The 17,823-nt window shown below is 34.6% G+C and overlaps 1 protein-coding gene across 3 annotated transcripts; it reads right to left on the bottom strand.

The window, feature by feature from the left end:
* Positions 1-793: 793 nt before the first annotated feature.
* Positions 794-13,079, bottom strand: LOC115959784 (ubinuclein-1-like). Of its 3 annotated transcripts, none has more exons than XM_031078361.1 (13): positions 12,546-13,079; positions 11,360-11,446; positions 11,114-11,206; positions 10,906-10,982; positions 8,236-8,839; positions 6,779-6,869; positions 6,569-6,678; positions 6,344-6,427; positions 5,549-5,674; positions 4,218-4,355; positions 4,085-4,132; positions 3,395-3,496; positions 794-1,483 (listed from the first exon to the last, which is right to left on the bottom strand). In XM_031078361.1, exons 1-13 carry the CDS (start codon positions 12,813-12,815, stop codon positions 1,010-1,012), a joined length of 2,304 nt encoding a protein of 767 aa, XP_030934221.1. In that variant the 5' UTR covers positions 12,816-13,079; the 3' UTR covers positions 794-1,009. The 3 variants fall into 3 exon arrangements, with proteins under 3 accessions (XP_030934221.1, XP_030934220.1, XP_030934222.1); XM_031078360.1 differs by having other exon boundaries at positions 6,344-6,430; positions 12,546-13,077; XM_031078362.1 differs by lacking the exon at positions 4,218-4,355 and having other exon boundaries at positions 6,344-6,430; positions 12,546-13,078.
* Between the last annotated feature and the right edge of the window lie 4,744 nt (positions 13,080-17,823).

Below are 17,823 nucleotides of genomic sequence, written 5' to 3'. Positions count from 1 at the left end.
GCAAAATAATCATAAAATTTGAGGTAGCTGCCCAAAAAAATGGTTAGATCCCATTGCTTTTACTTTTAACGTGGGTTTTTTTTTTTTTTTTTTTAAATGAAATAGATAACTGTTTAAAAAAAAAAAAAAAAAAAGTGTGAACGTGGAGTTATGGTCTTCTTAAAATAAAAAACTTTTAATACTCAATTTCAAAACCAACAAAAGCGTAGTTCTATTTTATAGGCAATGTTTTAGAAATGTATTTTTACCATGTTATTCTCAAATTTTGTTTCTACTTAACGAGAGTTGACAAAGAATGAGAGAAAATCATGAACCAAGACCCAATTATAGAGTTTAGGGAAGGCTGGTGTATTAAATTCGGGGTATCAATTAGAGGAAATTTCCCAGCAACCTAAACAAGCTTGTGAAATGCACTGCTTTGCCCCAGCCTCACAGGGTCACCCTACTACCTCTCAGGCTGATAGATTTCCATGATGTATTTCTTGACATTTTTCCCCATGGCCAGATCAAATGTTCCTCCTCACAAAACAAGTAGCCAACAGGGCATTTTTACGATGTTTTTATACTAGTACATTATATGGCTTCCTTTGTGGCTTAATTTGTAACTCTTATTTGTAACATGCAATTCCAATTATTCTTATTTTCCCACAAAGTGCATATTTCATCCTTCTCCTCTTGTACTCATTTTGAGTTCAAACATTTGGTTTCTATTAGAGCACTAGGTCGCATGTGGAATAATCCATACAACCAAGATTCGAGAAAAAAAAAAGGTAAAAAAACAATAAAGAACACCTTTGCACAAGAAAAGCATAGCTTGCTGCTGTTATCTCTATTGAAATAAATCTTTAATCCAGAAGGCACCATTAAAGAACATATAATTACAAAAATGGTAACAATCAGTTGGTCAGAATGAATGAAGCCCACCAAAAAGAAAAGAAGATTGAAATACAAATACTTGTGTTATGCAAAAGATTTAACGAGGTAAACTTCCTAATTGAGCTATATCATGTCAGCTGGACTGTTCAACACTTGGAAGCGCAGTTGACTGAATGTTTGATTTTGGGGGAAGAGCTGCAGCCTGCTTGAGGGGCTTGTGTTTTTCTTCTCCCTGTTGGGAAGGTAACTTATCTGGACGGAAATTAGTTTCATGCAACTCGATTTCCGGCTTCCTCTTTACCTTCTTCTTTGTCACTCCACCATCAGACACCCTTGCATCATCCAGCGAATTGCTTGATGTTCCCTTCAACTTTTCTTGTTTTATCTTGTCCAGGTTAAGAGGACCATTCGTAGAGGGACTGTGCGCCCTGACTGCTGCAGTTGTACAAGGGAGAGGCCTGTTTGCTGAAGTTAACCCATGACTGCCAGTTTCAGTAGATAAGCGCTCACGCATAGGCTGCGGCTGTGCTATTGAATTAGTCTCAACTCGAACAGTCTCCTCTATTTTAGGTACCAACATCTTCTTCCTCTTGATTTTCTCCTGTTCCTACACAAACATTAAAGATAAAAATAAATAAATAAAAACAGATATGAATCAACTTGAAAAACACCTTCAGGGTAACAAGTACCATATTATTACCATCAGTTTATGACAAATGTTTTCACCACTCACCAGTTAAAGTCTCCTTAAAAAGTATAGATATTATAGCCAACATTGCCACTAATGGTCCATTTGGATTGAGGGGGAAGTCAGGGAAGTAGAGTAGAGTTGGCCCAAAATTAGCCTATTTTCAGCCATCTCTACTCTACTCTCCTAAGAGAGCGAAGAGGAGGCCAGGGGTAACAAAATAAGGGGTAATTAAGAAAAAAATTTCTCTTGTTTTTTCAATATTTCAAATCATACAAACTTATGATGACTTCATACTCAAGTTACATTAAGCCAAACTATATTAACTTCAAAGCAGTCCCACAACTACTGGGGGGTAGGTATAAGAGATCTCATGCAGAATTGGTACGGTACATTCTTACCATGAATAAACAGCACTATGATTTTCATGCATACATGTATAGAGACATGTCTAAGTATATAACGTGAGGTCACAGCCCAAAGCCAATGAGCATACCATAAAGTGTAGGAGATCTTTTTTATTGATTACAATTATAAAACAGGTTCAATTTTCCAGGTTTTTACTAATGCCATTTACTTAAAAGAAAGAATTCAATTCAACACCACATAACCCTTACGTATACAACAAATTGAATGGTATAGATAGGAATTAAGAGCACTAACAATAGTGGTGCTAAATACCTATATTGCTATTTTTAGCACCACTAATACTTAAAATACATGCTACAGCAATGGTGTCATAGCTAAAAATTTTTAGCTACTTGCTACAGTGCACAGCTATACTGTAGCAAGTAGCTTAAAAAAAATAAAAAAATTTATTAAACTCTCTCTCTTCTCTCATTAAAAAAATATTTTATCTTTCCTTTCTTTTTCTCTCTCTCCTTCTTCTTTTCTTTCTTTCTTTTTCCTTCTCATTTTTTTTTTTCTCTCCCTCATCGCCAAGACCCATCTCTGTTGTGTGAAAAAATGGCGGCTTCTCTCTGTGTGTGTGGATGCTCTTATTAAGTCATTTTTGTTCAAAAGCATCAGAGTCCACAATTCATGCTTTGTGGGAGTGTAGCGTGATTACTGATTAGAACTGTACGGGATTCAGATTTTGACTGGGTTAAACACTTTGTAACTCCAAGTAGCTCTTTCACAGACCTGGTGGGAGTGGTAAGCTGAAATAAAAATCAGATGGATTTGTTTTCCATGATAGCCTGGTCATTGTGGAATCAGATGGATTTGTTTAGATCATATATTTCTCTCCCGATCTGTGTGTATATTAGAGCTTGATTTCATTACTCTTCTTTTAACTAGTCTTTTTTTTTTTTTTTTTTGTTGAGGCATTTGGTTGGTGAGAAAATGTTGCAAAATGAAGGAAATCATTATTAAAAGTAAACTTTATTACTATAAAAAAATATCAAAATCACTTCAATTTGGCCAAGTTGGCTTGAATTTGAATTTTTTGGTGGTGATTTGTGTGGTGGTTTTTGGCTAATTTGGATTTTTGGCAGTGGTTGTGGGTGGTTGTTCTTGGCTTGCTAGTTGTTGTTGGGTGGTTGTGGGTGGTTGACAGTGGTTGTGGATTGTGCCATTGATCAATTTGTGGTGTTTTTTTGGTAGTGGGATGTATTATTTTATTGTAGTAGATATATTATTTTATTGTGTTGAAAGCTAAAATAGATCCACTGCTGCTGGATGTTTTGTAAAATAAGTAGGTAAAATAGATAAAGTAGCTTTTTATGATGCCAAATAGCTAAAAAAATAGCTCCACTGCTGTGGATGCTCTAAAAGCTTAGAAGCACAAGAAGCCTTACCAACACCCAAGACAAAATGCCTAACACATACCTTATGTTTGGTGTACAATGCCCTCCTTCTCTCTTTTGCCCTACAAATTGCTCGTTTTATCCCATGGTTGTCCATGAAACCATTTGGCCACAATTGCGCAAGCTGAACCACAGACAGGATTTTTACGTCAGAAAAGCAAGGAAATTACTGAGGAATGTTTGGACAATCATAACGATAATAAATTAATAAATATATCATGTTTAAATGAACAGAAACCATAACCAGCAAGAGAGCTTCAAAAAAATTTGGTGATAGAAAGGCTCTTTAAAGAAATAAATCCAGAGAGAATAATCAGAAAGCATGTCAAAAAAATTGTCAGTCAACATAAACCTCAGAATACAAGACTCAACATGTATGAGGAGAGAAATAGAAGTCACTTGCCCCATCTCACGCAATAAACATATTTTGAGAAAATCAACCAAAACTGAAACACAAAACCTAAACAAACTCATGAGAAACTACTAGAGAAGCCGATTTCAATGCTTTTATGGCCATCTCATGCAGCTTCATTAAATCTTTAATATCTAAAATGGCAGAAGCAGTAAGATGGAAATGCTGACAAAGAAACTAATGGTGTGTTTGGATAAGCTGTTGCAAATTTGAAAGAGTTTTGGGTTTTTAAAAAGCACTTTTAGCTCCCATAACGCCTAACCAAACGGACCCTAAACAAACACATAAAACTTGAATTACCTCAGCATATAACTTTCTAATTTGTGGACCCGCATCTTCATCCAGCCCCTAGACCCATTGAGAATAAGATAAAATAAGAAAATTTCCTCCACCATGAAGAAACAAAATTTTCAGAGAAAGCAAGAATCTATACATCAACAAAAAGGTCATAAAGATCACAAATCTTGTCCTCCATAGCAACATCCATAATAAATTTTTTTTTAAGGACTCCTTTTTCTTCAGAACAAAGTTCTTGAAAATCATCCGATGCTCCTGCTTGCTGCCCAAATGCCTGGGAAACATATCATGCATTTCACATTAATTCCAGTAAATTCACTAGAAACTATTGCGACTGAGACACAGTACCAAGCATCACAAGAAAAAAAGTTATTAAGCATTGCTGTTATAATAGACAATCAGTTTTCTGTGAAAAATAAAATAAATCTGATTTCAATAGTGATAAATGAACATAAGTATTTTTCTATTTTAAGATGGTTTGGTCAGGAGAAACAAAGAGTTTGACTGCAGCCACATGGTTAAACAGTGCTTGGCACTCCTAAAAGACAAGAGTAAGGCCAGAACATAACATTCTGAACGTGAAAGACACAAGTAGCTTTAATTTACTGGAAGAAATGATCCTACATAGAGCAAAAAGAAAAAGGGGACCACAATGCTGACTCTGGTAGTAATATAAGAAGCATTGTTAATCAAGTGAAATTTAAAAATAAATAAGAATGATGTAGAACAAATTGGCTGATAGGGTTGTATCTTGAACTAGGGTTAGGGCTAAGAAATTAAATGGGGGGTTTTTGGTGGAGGGCCTGAAGGTTGAAAGTATTAGGTTATTTGACTGATTCTAATCAGAAAATAGAAAAGGAAGAAGGGGAACAAGAGGGAAAAAGAACTGGATTCACAGCTAAGGTTTGAATGCTTCAAGCACTCAGACAACGGCCGTAGAAAAATTCCAAAAACTTTCATTATTTCAAAGGTTGGCTACAAAATGCTTTAGCTGGAAACCATAAAATACCCAAGTTTTAAATCAAATAAAACACTTAAAGATTTAACTTAAGAGTCAAAAATAATAAATTTCATTGGTTACAAAGAAAAAGGAAGATAGATTTTTTCAAGATGGTTAACCACTTGAAGTCAACCTGAAAAGCCCAAAGCAATTATCAACAAGCAATCAAACTAGCTAGATAAATCCCAGGTAGGGCTTGTAGAATCATCGTAGTCCCAAATTAAAATTCATGCTTTAGAATTCAGATTCCTGTCTCTTGTAAATCTTACCAAACCGTCCGGTTGTGTCCCATCAAAGAAGCTCAGTCCACTATCATTTATTAAGTTTCACTTTTATCCAGCTAAAAGAGAATGAAAAAAATAGCACTGAAACACAACACAGGTCAAGACTCCTAGGCACATTCACAAAGAGAGAGAGATACAGAGGGAGTAACATTACCACCAAAACAAAAAAAACAAAAAACGTACCTTCAACTCCAAAGAGGGTGGCTGTGTCTTAATCATCTCAACTACTTCCCTCTTTATCAGTTGAAACCTATCATCTTTCTCCTGTTTTGCTGAAAGACCCATACTAATCATGACTTTCAAGTTTCTCTGTAGCAAAATACAATGGATAAGTTCTTGCCATCATTTAATCGTTGTATATTAAGTTTAAAATAAATTAATTAATTACCTCAAATTAATTAACACCAAAAATGAAATAAATGCAAAAGAGAACACTAGTTAAAAACAATATGATGACTAAGTTTTCACAAGAATGTACAACTATTACCCAATTTTATTTATCCATCATAGAAACAATAGTGACAAAAAGAAACTTTATTATTAACCACATTGATAAAAATTCCATGAAGTTTATCACATTCTTATCATGCTAAAGTAAAGAGCTTGTAAATTTCCATGAAGTAAAATTCAAAATTCCAGTAGCTGCCATGAAGGCATCGAAGGCCTCAACTATATATCAAAATTCAAAAGCTCGTAGCTCTGACCACGGCATTAATAAGCACAATATTCATCCACCCCTGCCCTAAGTAAATTAAAGGAAAATTGAGGCAGCAACTGGAATATGGAGAAACAAGTACCAGAAAGTCACATTGTTTTCATAGAAGATGATGACCCTGCCAATGGCCTTTGGGCCAAATGGCACTTCCACTCCCCATAATTATGGAGTGGTGGATGAGGGTGGAGGTTCATATCCCCTTGGGTGCGAGTTTTTACCTGGCAAACAATAATAATAAAGCAACAATAAACAGAAGGTGATACCTTCAATGTTCTGAGCTGAATTAGATGACCAAGAATACTCATTAGACGGTTAAGTAACTCCTTTGATATTCTCCCTTGGCTTGCTTGCTGCATCCAAAAAATAAACAAAAGGCTTACATAGAACTTCCTCAAAAGCTTTGTGTAATATAAACAAACGCATATACATTGAGGTCATGATATAAATTTTCAAAACAACACAAAGTGATGTTAGCTCTTCTCTAATACCGCTAATCTAGCAACTTTAGCAAGCTTCAGCTTTATTTCTCTAGGTAATCTCCTTTTAACTCCCTGGGATGAATTATCTGCCTCTTGATTATCCACAGCTGGTGGCCTTGCTGTAATATGTTACACAAAAAGCAATTGATTATTGGCAAGAAACTCAGCAAATTAACATGTATAAAAAATAGAATTGTCACAAGAAATTTATAGCCTTACATTCAGCAACCATCTTCTCTAACTCCCTAATGGCCTTTTCGAGTGAGCTTTTTGGCCTAACATTAGAACCATCCTTTCTGTGTGTTACCTTCTGCATGAATTTATGAAACAACATCAAAACTAAAACAAACATGATATACAAGGAAAAACAATTACCATCACTTCTGTAATAAGAAGATAATGCAGCTATCTCAAGAAAATAAAGAGAGAGAGAGAGAGAGAGAAATGAGGCACTTAGTGAGAAAGGTCCCCTTTAGCCAAAACATGGTAGTAGCATCTGCTTCTTTTTGTATTATTGATAAGTTACACACACACCCAAAGGGTCTTGGACCCACAACCTCACCCTCCATCACATTATTATTGGAGAAGGAAGTGCTAGTTAGGCTATAGCTCATCAGCTAGTAGCATCTTCCATTTTTCCTCAAACTCAACTAAATAAAAAACAACAGCTGCAACAAACTAAAATTTTAAGAATGCACAAAGGAAATACAGGGTAGAAGGGTAACTTTTACAGCTGCATCTGGCAGTGTCTTTACATTGTCAGGCACAAATTCTGAACTTCTACAAAAATTAAGGCATTATTATACATTTTATGTGTCAAATTTCTTCAGACGTGGTAACTCTCTCTAAAACCTAGTGAAATAATTTTTTGACAAGTAAATACAGCTCACAGAAAATTAAAGAGGTTGATATAAATAACATAGATCAGTTTTTTCTTTTGACAAATGGCTGCACTAGTCTGGAAAACCTGTCTTCATAATGCTTCAGATTTAAGTAAAAATAAATTGCTTCCAAACTACATTGACTGACCTGACTTAAAAACAGAATTATAATAACAAAAAATAAAATACAAATGTCGGATTTTGAGAAAGCACACAAATCAGCAAAAACATCAAGTAGATTAATAATGTGAGAATTTGCACATGTAAACATCAAGATTTTTTTTTTTTTTTTTTTTGGATAAGTACATGTCAACATCAGGATTAAGATAAAGTTATTGCATCGCATTCAAAAAGATATATATATCTCAAAGGCCTCGCTATCAAACACTAATACATTTATGTCTACATAAACCCTTCATCAAGTCCAGAATTTAATAAAAGCAAACACTGAAATATGCTTTTACTCATTTGCCCTAATTAGATGGTTATTGCTTCCTCTACCTTGTATCTTGAAATGGATATAGCTCAAGCAAGATCAAATATTAATGTGTTTAATATTAACACACACACATACATGGTGTATAAATGTTTCCTTATAGGTAAATTTTTAGGAATTGGCTAATTTGGCTTTGGCACCAGGTGCCCACATCATGTAGTTCACGGCAGACAAATGATCAACTCATGAATGAAGAAATATAGTGGTTATTTAATTTGAATAGATAAGTAAATAAATAATTTTTTGATGAAGTAAATTTTTTTTATAACTGTAAGTAAATAAATAAATGAATAACTTACTGTTGTTTGCACGGTTGCATACTTGTCCTCTGAGAAATTATTATCAGACAGTTCACGAATGCCATTCTTTTCTTTTGGCCTAATTGATGATTCCAACTGATCAACATTGTTCAAGGGTTTTCCAGATAGAGATTTAGATTGTGCATAAGCACTTTTGTCCATGTATTTTTGGTGTGAAGTGTCAAAGGGTCCACTTGCATCTTTCAATTTGTCACCAAGGTTCTTAGAATGAACAGCTCCAGCCTTCTGCTTATCAATATCCCTGACTTCTGCTAGGGATACAGAAGCATCGCCATTAGATGCTTTTAAGGAAGGATCAAATGCCGTTTTAGTATCAACAGATTTCTTTTTGGAAGGAATTCCAGGAGCACTTAATTGATTCTGAAATTTCACATCTTGAAACTGTTCACTTGTTACAGCCAAATTTTGTGAGGGACTAGTAGAGTCCTTCATAAACATTGCTGCTATCTTTGTGGCTGCCGACTTGCCCTTCTTTACATGTTTAGATGGTGCATGATGATCATCATTTTCAACATGACCCTTTTCCAAATCTCTTCTGCGCCTTTTCTTTGGTTGCTGATTAGGTAATACAGCAGGTTCGTTTCTAGTAAAAGGGCGAAAAATCAGTGAAAAGATTAAAAAAAAATGCCAAACTCAACAGATCAAAACATACTTTAATTTAACTTATTCAAAAACCTGATGCACTAAATTTTCAACTAGAATCTTGGCATAGATTGTTCTAGAAAAAACATTAAGATAAAAACATTCTTAACATAACTAGCAAATAACTCCAGGGGATAGATCAAAGTAATTAAAAATAATGAGTTCACCAACACTTACTAATAAAAGAACCATAAAAGATGAATGATGATAACATAGTAGGTGACTAATAAAGGTTTTCTGCCAGTTGAAATACTGATGCCTGATAAGGAGTTCCACAGGCTCTCATTTGATGGGTTTGGAAGGAGATATAGGAGAATGTTTGATGAATAAGGTGTTGGCTGTTTTTTTTTTTTTTTTTTTTATTGATAATTCAATAATTGGGGGAGGGAGAATTTGAACCTTGGATGTCTCAATTGGAAACACCAAGAGGTGCCACTTAAACTACAAGGCTCTTGGCAAGGTGTTGGTTGTATTTTTAGAGAAAGCTTCAAGTGTAGAGTTGTGCAGGGTGCATAAAGATTAAATCAACCCTTTCGACTTTCCAGAACCCCCATGGTTAAGGCTTTTGATTTATTGCAACTGGCATGTATTGCTTGTATGTACATGGATGGGCCCATCTTAATGATTCCTTTAATATGTTCCCATAATGGTGATTTATTGACATCCATTGTCACTTATTTGGAGGGGGGTAAAGTAGCAAGCCATCTCTATACCATTACTACCACACAGCTAGGATCTAGAGCATCTTAAAAATATTAGCATTCAGCCCGAACAGACATTGACAGTTGACCACAATTGATCATACAAAAAATTACCAACAAATCAGAATAAAACTAATAATTCAGTGGTGAATCTGGTCTGCCTCATCCTTGCACTCTACCTCTTTCAGTACCTGAGAGCTAAACCCCCACTCCTGTGTTTATATGTATTATGTGAAGGAAAACCTTTTCTAAGCAAATTTATAATCAGGTAACAAACTGAGCGTAAGGAAGACAAAAGGGCACAATTAAACCATATCCTTATTTTAATGTCAGTGACAAAACCTTGCTGAAGAGACAAAACCAAAGATAAGATACAGATACACACATTTGTTAGTTAGATTAACATATGAGTCTAAGTGTATACACAAAAGCATGCAGATATCCACACACACAAGAAAAAGGAGATAGAGATGACCAATAAAGACTTCCTGTAAGTCTCAATGAACCAATAGGTCTAATACTCTCTTCATATTGGTAGTTATGTTCATGAAAAGCATCCCCAACTGAGTGCCCCTTCATGGCTACAAACTGTAACATTCTAAGGCTTAGGCAAGGCAACACTCTTCCACCACTAACATACTAACACATAAGTAAACTCGTGATAATAAATGAACCTGAAGAGAAACTTTTTCATGTTCAAATGTTAAGATATTTCAAATCAATGGAATAAAAACAAACCACTAACAACAGTTTTGTCATGATCATAACAAACAAGATTTTTATGACAATGAAAACAACTTGAAAGAGTAAATCCCCAAAGGTCAACTTGAAATATTAGAAATAGTAATCATGAAACTACATCAAATCTTGTATACCTCCACCTTTTATATGCGTTACAAATAACTGCAGGTATGTAAAATTAACATTTTAAAAATAAAAAAATAAAAAATTGTGAAATTCCTTGCAGTACTTGCTACCATTTCACTATTTTGAAACCATCGAAAAGGATTGGTCAAATCCAAATGTTTTGTAATATGATAATATTTCCAATTTTTTAATAAATGATTCATTCCATTAAAAGAGGGCAGAACTCAAATATGACTAAAGCCAGAATTTTCAGGGAATAAATTGTGGACTTAAACTTAAGGCTACATACCAATGGCCATCAAAAAGAAAATTAGGTTCTGGCAATGTCACCTCTTTGACCAGACTAACATAAAGAAGCAGGAAAAAGAATAGTATACAGCTAACGAATGCAATTCAAATGACAGGAATAGAATCAAGTAAAGGTTCAAAAAAAACTCACATGCGTTCTAACTTCCCCCTATTAACAAAAAAACCATCATGTTTTATTGCTGAGTTATCAACTTCGAAATATTCATCCTGCAGTAAAGGTAAAGAGGAACATTACAAAAGCAGTATACACCTTAAGACACCCATAGAATGAGAAGAACACTGCCACTTAGAGCTCCACAATGTTCAATGTGGATATGCAAAATGAAAATTGTACTTACCAGCTCAGCATCATCTATGAAAGAGTCTTCTGTATCATACTGATCATCATCAGGAAGATCACGTTGATCTTCATCATCACTACTATCCTTACCCTAAGAATTATTCATTGTCATATTAGCATAATGCATTCCAAATATTCTCATACTCTCTTGCAAATTAAATAAAAGAAACATATCTCAGAATCAATGATTCTGCAACAAATTCTCACTAAACAAAACCAAAAGATTGGGGGGGGGGATACATACCATGTAGAGACGTTCGATCTTCTCAATAACAGCACTAAAACGATGCGGACCAGGTTCATCAGTCACTTCATTTTCAGTCGGTTGTCCCTAAAGATGAAGTGCAAGTAAGAATTTATAGTGCATAAAGAAACCACAACTCCATGTGCAACGAATGGCACATGGAAATTGAGCAGAAAAGCAGATGACTGAAATCTAACAAAAAATATATTATCACAAGAACAAAAATGCTTGTCATAACCAAGATCCTATATGTTGTCTACTGATGTAAATGGAGATAAGGTCACACTCTTTAACACTAACACATAGCGCAAAGACCTAGATACAAGACTATATCGTCCTACATATGCATACAGCCATCTTGACATGAATCCAAGTATTTCCAAGCAAAACATAACTATGACAACATACCATATACAAATTAGACATATGAAAATTAATTATCATAGGAGAGCATTTATGATATTATATAAAAATATGTATAGAATTATTCATTCCAATTGCATACACCATTTGAGCTATAAGTTAAAACTACAATAGTATCCTAGAAATATCCAAAATCCTCTCACAAACCATAGAGCCGAGAATACTGTTAGCACAATTCACGTGCAATACTTAAGGGTTAAGAACAAGAATCCAAACATGCAAAGGCTCACATGACCACACAATATCAAGAATTGAACTTTCTGTGAGACATAATAATACACACGCGTAAATTCTTCCATGGAACCATATACAGCAGTGCAAACAATACCATAAAATTGCCGATACTAATTCCTCAATAGATACTATTTAACTGGCATTCATTACTCGAAGAAGGACACGACACCAACCCAATCAAAGTTCGGATTAAGGTTTAGTTGAGTTAACCCGAGTTGAGTTCAGTCGAATGAATGAAAAGAAAAACACAATGGTCAACTCTTACCTTTCCTAATCAAGCATTTTCATTCTATCCCCTAACCTACTCCATCCACAAACAACCACAAACCCAATTTAAATTCAAAAAAAAAAAAAAAAAATCCACAAATTTCTTCGAAACAATGGTTTCGAACCCAAATCCTTTCACATGTAACCAGTACAAAAAGCTCCCCCAATTCACATACACAGAAAGTAATCAAATTGATAAAATTTACAATCAACGCTATGTATCACACAATGTTTTTGTAGAGAGAGAGAGAGAGAGACTGACCGGAGCGAGGCGGGACTCGAGGGCGGGGTGAGCGTTGGCGGGAGGTTCAGGAGCGGAGGTGGAGGCGGATCCATTGACCTTGTTAGCGTCTTTCAGGAGCTTCTTCCAGGAGACTATGGTGGTCTCGCCGGGTCGGAGCTCCACCGTGAACATTTGCCGGTCACCGGCCTTCACGAACGACGACGAAGCCCTCGACGCCGAAGATTCGCCACCACCAACAGAAGCAGAAGCAGAAGCAGAAGCAGAAGCCTTCTTCTTCTCTTCCTCCATGGCCGAGAGAATTGTAGAAGATTATTGGGATCGAAGGTTGGAGAACATGGCAATAGGCAATAGGGCAGAAAAGGGTTTTTGAGCCCTAGAAACTAAGAAAGAAAGGGGAAAAAAAAAAATTGGGTTTGAGAGATTGCGCGGGATACAATATTGTATTTTACTGCGGAGGGATTATTTTTTATTTTATTTTTTTATTTAACTGCAGGCAAGGTTTTTAATTACTAATTAATTCTGGGGGCTTCTTTGTTTTTTCTTTCTTTTATATTTGAGTAGTATTTCAAAAAAAAAAAAAAATACTACAAATTTTCTTGCTGTTTCTTTCCCGAGAAAGTGAGAGGGAGGGAACTGGGACGGCGATGGCACGAAATTATTTCTTGTCATGGGCTGGGTCCAAAGCCCAAGTCTGACTAGAGGAGTTGGGGCTAAAAAAATATAAGAATTAGGGATTAGGGGTCTTTTTTTTTTTTTTTTTTTAATGGCAGTACTTTATTACACGACCAAAATATTAATTTTTTTTTTTTTTTTTTGTAATCGAAGATAAACTTTAAATCTCTTATTTAATGATAAAATATTTTACTAGTTGAGTTAATTAAAAACTACTGTTAGAAAACTATTTTGTTAGGCGTGTTTAAAAAATCCAACTTTTTTAATAGACCTTCATTGTTGTTTATAAAAAGACAAGATTTAGGTACAATATTTAAATATTATTCCTTACGTTCTCCTTTTAAAATTTTACTATGTAAATTTTTTCTTATGGAATGAAAGTATATTTTTTCATTAAGTAGCCACATAACTAAATCTTAAGAGAAGAATATAAGGAACGGTATCTAAAATATTGCACCTAAGTTTGTGATTTATAAAATTGATAGGATAGCATTTATTTACATTATTACACATGTGATGTGATATGACATAGTTTTATTGGACTTAATGTAATTGACAAAATAACTAAGGTGATAGAAATGTTAACAATTTAAGGACTGTGAACAAAAGTTGACAATTCAACCCCCAACTAAAGGGTATAATTTTAAGTTTGAATTAAAAATTCTATATAAAATTATATATAATTTTTAACAATATAAGGCCAATGAATCTAATTTTATAAATTCATAAAGAAAAATCATTTTATCTAATTAATTCAAATAATATAAATTTAATTGTAATTTAGTCGGATTTCTTATTTGAAAATAAAAAACTTTATCAGTTAAATTAATAGAAATTGATCTAATTTTGCTTTCTTAAACAGTTATAAATTTATTTTTACTTTTAAAATATATTATTAAAAGAAACAATTTCGTACACTCAGAGCAGAAAGGGGGAAATATCTAGAATTTGGCTCTTAGCCTTTTTAAGACAAACCATTGCCGCCCTGATTTGTGGCTTTTATTAGCTACTCATACGGGATTTAATTTGAAGGGGCCAATGTAGTCCTTTAAGAATAAAAGCTATATATTTGGGCCCAAAATAAAAATGAATAAGATTCGTTACCAAATTCATTTTGTCTTTATTTTACATTTCAAAGACAGCATTGAATTATTGAATGGCTATAAAACAACACTTGATGTTAGCATTTGCATTATATAGCAGAGTCATGCTCTAGAATCTGCACATATTTTGAACTTACTTCAAATGTATGCTTTCAACATACGCCAACAAAGCCTTCTCAAAAAAAAAAAAAAAAAAAAAAACATACGCCAACAGAGTACTGCGATAGTGCAAAGAGCCGAGGACATTAAAAAAAAAATGTTTATAAAATAGTCCACTAATCACCTTTTTTAGATTAAGCCATTAATTTCTAATAAATTATCACATCACTTCTTAATATAAGATTTTTACCATCCAACATGTGTCGGTAGGAATTTTAAATTAGCAGTATAGACTCTTTTATTTTTATGATTTTTGTTCATGTCATTGCAAGTCTAATATTTGTATTGACCTCAAAGTGGGAGTTTAGTGGTTAAGCACCTTGTTCATCTTGCCTTTAGTGTTTGGGTTTAAGCCATGCAGGATGCATTAGTATTGAGGTTGGAGGAGCCATCTAGCGCAAAGGGTGGAAAGTGACTTACCCCCAAGATTCCATATTTTTTCTTTCAACCAATATGTATATAATATTTGCACACAGTACACAACTAGTTCTATAATTTATATCAAAACAAATGAGGGTGATTGTCATGAGTTGACGACCGATATAAACTTTTTTAATACATTTAAGTTTTGATTATGGACTTAAGTGATTGACTAGGGGATTTTCACTGCACCTATCCAAATTTAATTATTATGGACTCTTTTATTTTAATGATTTTTGTTCATGTCCTTGCAAGTCTAATATTTCTATAGACCTCAAGGTGGGAGTTTAGTGGTTAACACCTCATTCATCTCGCCTTTAGCGTTTGGGTTTAAGTCATGCGAGATGCATTAGTATTGGACTTGGAGGAGCCATCTAGTGCAAGGGTTTAACTTGTTGCAGTAGAAAGTGACTTGCTCTCAAGATTCCACATTTTTCTTTCAACTAGATATATATGTGTGTGTGTGTGTGTCATGAGTTGACGACCAACATAAACTTTTTTTTTTAGAGAGTTTCAACCTATGACGACTACTCTTAATAATTGTTCTTTGTTGGAACATTTTAATATTAAATAATTAAAATGAGTAAATGTTATAAAATAAATGTAAAGATGTGGAGTGAATATGGAAGATGAAAAGTTGTGAAAATGTTTAATCTCACATTGAAAAGGAGAGAGACTTTTTTATTCTTTTTAATTGTGGTGATTAATGGGCTAACATGAATTGTCTCAGATATTGGGCTAGATACGTGCGCAAGGGGGAGGTGAAGAGTGGAGGTATCAAAAATGGAAATGAATCAGCCCCTTGGATGAAGAGCCGTTGGTGAGTAAATGGCCCGAATTAATACTCCATTTTTATTATGGACAATGAAGAGCCGAATAATTGGACCTAATTAATCAGAATAAATTGGGTAGTAATTTCGTAAGGCCCATTGAGCCTATAAATAGACTCATTCGGACCCAATCCAGGTTACTGCAACTTACAATACACACTAAAAAAATAGAGAGATTACTGACAATTGTTCTAGCCATACGACACTTGTTGGGCTGTTGTATCTTGGGGGAGACAAGTCAGAGAAGGTCTGCACCGGTTACAAGAGTTAGCCAACTAAGGGCTTGAATCTCCTTAAAGAGAGTGAGTGTCGCGCCTCAGTCCAAATAGTGTTGTGTATTTCCTTTCTTTATATTAATAATATTCAGAAGTACTATTCAGTTTCTCTTTGTGTATTATTTCCATTATTATTATTGTTGCACCAACAATTTTAAGGAGATTCAAACACATGGAGCCTACACAAGAGAAACCAAATGAGCCTGTTGGAGATCTCAACAAGCCCTTTCGCTTTAAGGGAGCCCATTTCAAGAGGTGGAAAGGAAAGGTCCTCTTCTACTTGAGTCTTCTCAAAGTCTCCTACATCCTCACTGACAAGAATCCGTCAAAAGTTCCTACCGATGAGATGAGTGAGGAAGAATATATTCTCCATCAAGAAAAAATAGATAAGTATACAAAGGATGAATATAATTGTCGCTCTTATCTATTGAATTGTCTTGCCGATCATTTCTATGATTATTATGATACAACTTACAATTCTGCTAAGAAAATTTGGAAAGCTTTACAAAGCAAGTATGATACCGAGGAGGCAGGTGCAAAGAAGTATGCTGCTAGTAGATTTTTCCGTTACCAAATGGTGGATGGAAAATCGGTGGTGGATCAAGCACAAGACTTTCAAATGATTGTGGCAGAATTGAGATCCGAATGCATAAAAATTGGAGACAATTTGGTGGTAGCTGGCATAATTGATAAACTACCACAATCTTGAAGGGAGTTCCAAAAGACTTTGCGGCACAAACAAAAGGAGACATCCTTTGAGACTTTGATCACACGCATCCGTGTGAAGGAGGAGGCTAGAGGACAAGATGCACTCATGACACAAGAGAGCAATGGTAATTCCACCACAAAGGTAAACCTTATTTCATCTAATAATAATATGCCCAAAAATCATTTTCCTAGAAATGTTTAATTGAAGCCTAAAAAAAGAGCCTTTAAAAATAATAATAGACCTCAAGGAAGGGGAAACCCAAATAAAAATTACAATAAGAACCAAGGACCCCCTTCACAAGATCAATTTAATAGATCCTGTTTTGTCTGTGGCAAGAGTGGGCATATTGCTCGATTTTGCAAATTTCGGAAACGTGAATCTGTCCCACAGGCTAACGTAACCGAAGAGCCTTTAGTGGCTATGATTACAGACATCAATATGGTGCAATATGTTGAAGGGTGGTGGGCAGATTCCGGTGCTAATAGGCACGTCTGCTATGACAAGAATTGGTTCAAATTGTACACTCCTTTTGAAGAAGAAAAAACTGTTATGCTTGGTGACTCTAGTAAAACCAAGGTTCTTGGGAGTGGTGAGGTTGAATTGAAATTCACTTCTGGACGTGTGCTAACATTGAAAGATGTACTTTACACTCCGTCCATGAGGAAGAATTTGATGTCAAGTTTTTTGCTTAATAAGGCTGGCTTCAAGCAAACTATGGAATCTGATAATTATGTAATCACAAAAAAGGGATTATTTGTGGGCAAGGGTTATGCTTGTGATGGAATGTTTAAATTGAATATTGAGAATAATAAAGCATCTACCAGTTCAGTTTATATGCTTTCTTCTATTAATTTTTGGCATGCTCGTTTGTGTCATATAAATAGTAGATATGTGGGAATCATGAGTAGTTTAGGATTAATTCCAAGACTGTCAAAAGATTTTGAAAAATATGAAACTTGTAGTCAAGCTAAGATTACAAAAAGGCCTCATAAAAATGTTGTAAGAAATACCGAATTGCTTGAGTTAATTCATTCCGATTTATGTGAATTTGAGGGAATTTTAACTCGTGGAGGAAATAGATATATTATCACTTTTATTGATGATTTCTCAAAATATACAACTATTTAT

Source organism: Quercus lobata, chromosome 9 (assembly GCF_001633185.2).
Source record: "Quercus lobata isolate SW786 chromosome 9, ValleyOak3.0 Primary Assembly, whole genome shotgun sequence".
NCBI classification, from domain to species: Eukaryota; Viridiplantae; Streptophyta; class Magnoliopsida; order Fagales; family Fagaceae; genus Quercus; species Quercus lobata.
The sequence above is the reverse complement of the archived record's forward strand: the minus strand, read 5'-3'. Positions and strand labels throughout refer to the sequence as shown.

Excerpts from the sequence above, each read along its gene's own strand:
- LOC115959784 (XM_031078360.1), bottom strand. The coding sequence starts at position 12,815 with ATGGAGGAAGAGAAGAAGAAGGCTTCTGCTTCTGCTTCTGCTTCTGCT. Across the intron at positions 6,870-8,235 it reads ATGCAACCGTGCAAACAACA|AAGGTAACACACAGAAAGGA; the intron begins GTAAGTTATTCA and ends AAATTCATGCAG. Across the intron at positions 4,133-4,217 it reads TTTATGACCTTTTTGTTGAT|GGGCTGGATGAAGATGCGGG; the intron begins GTATAGATTCTT and ends CAATGGGTCTAG.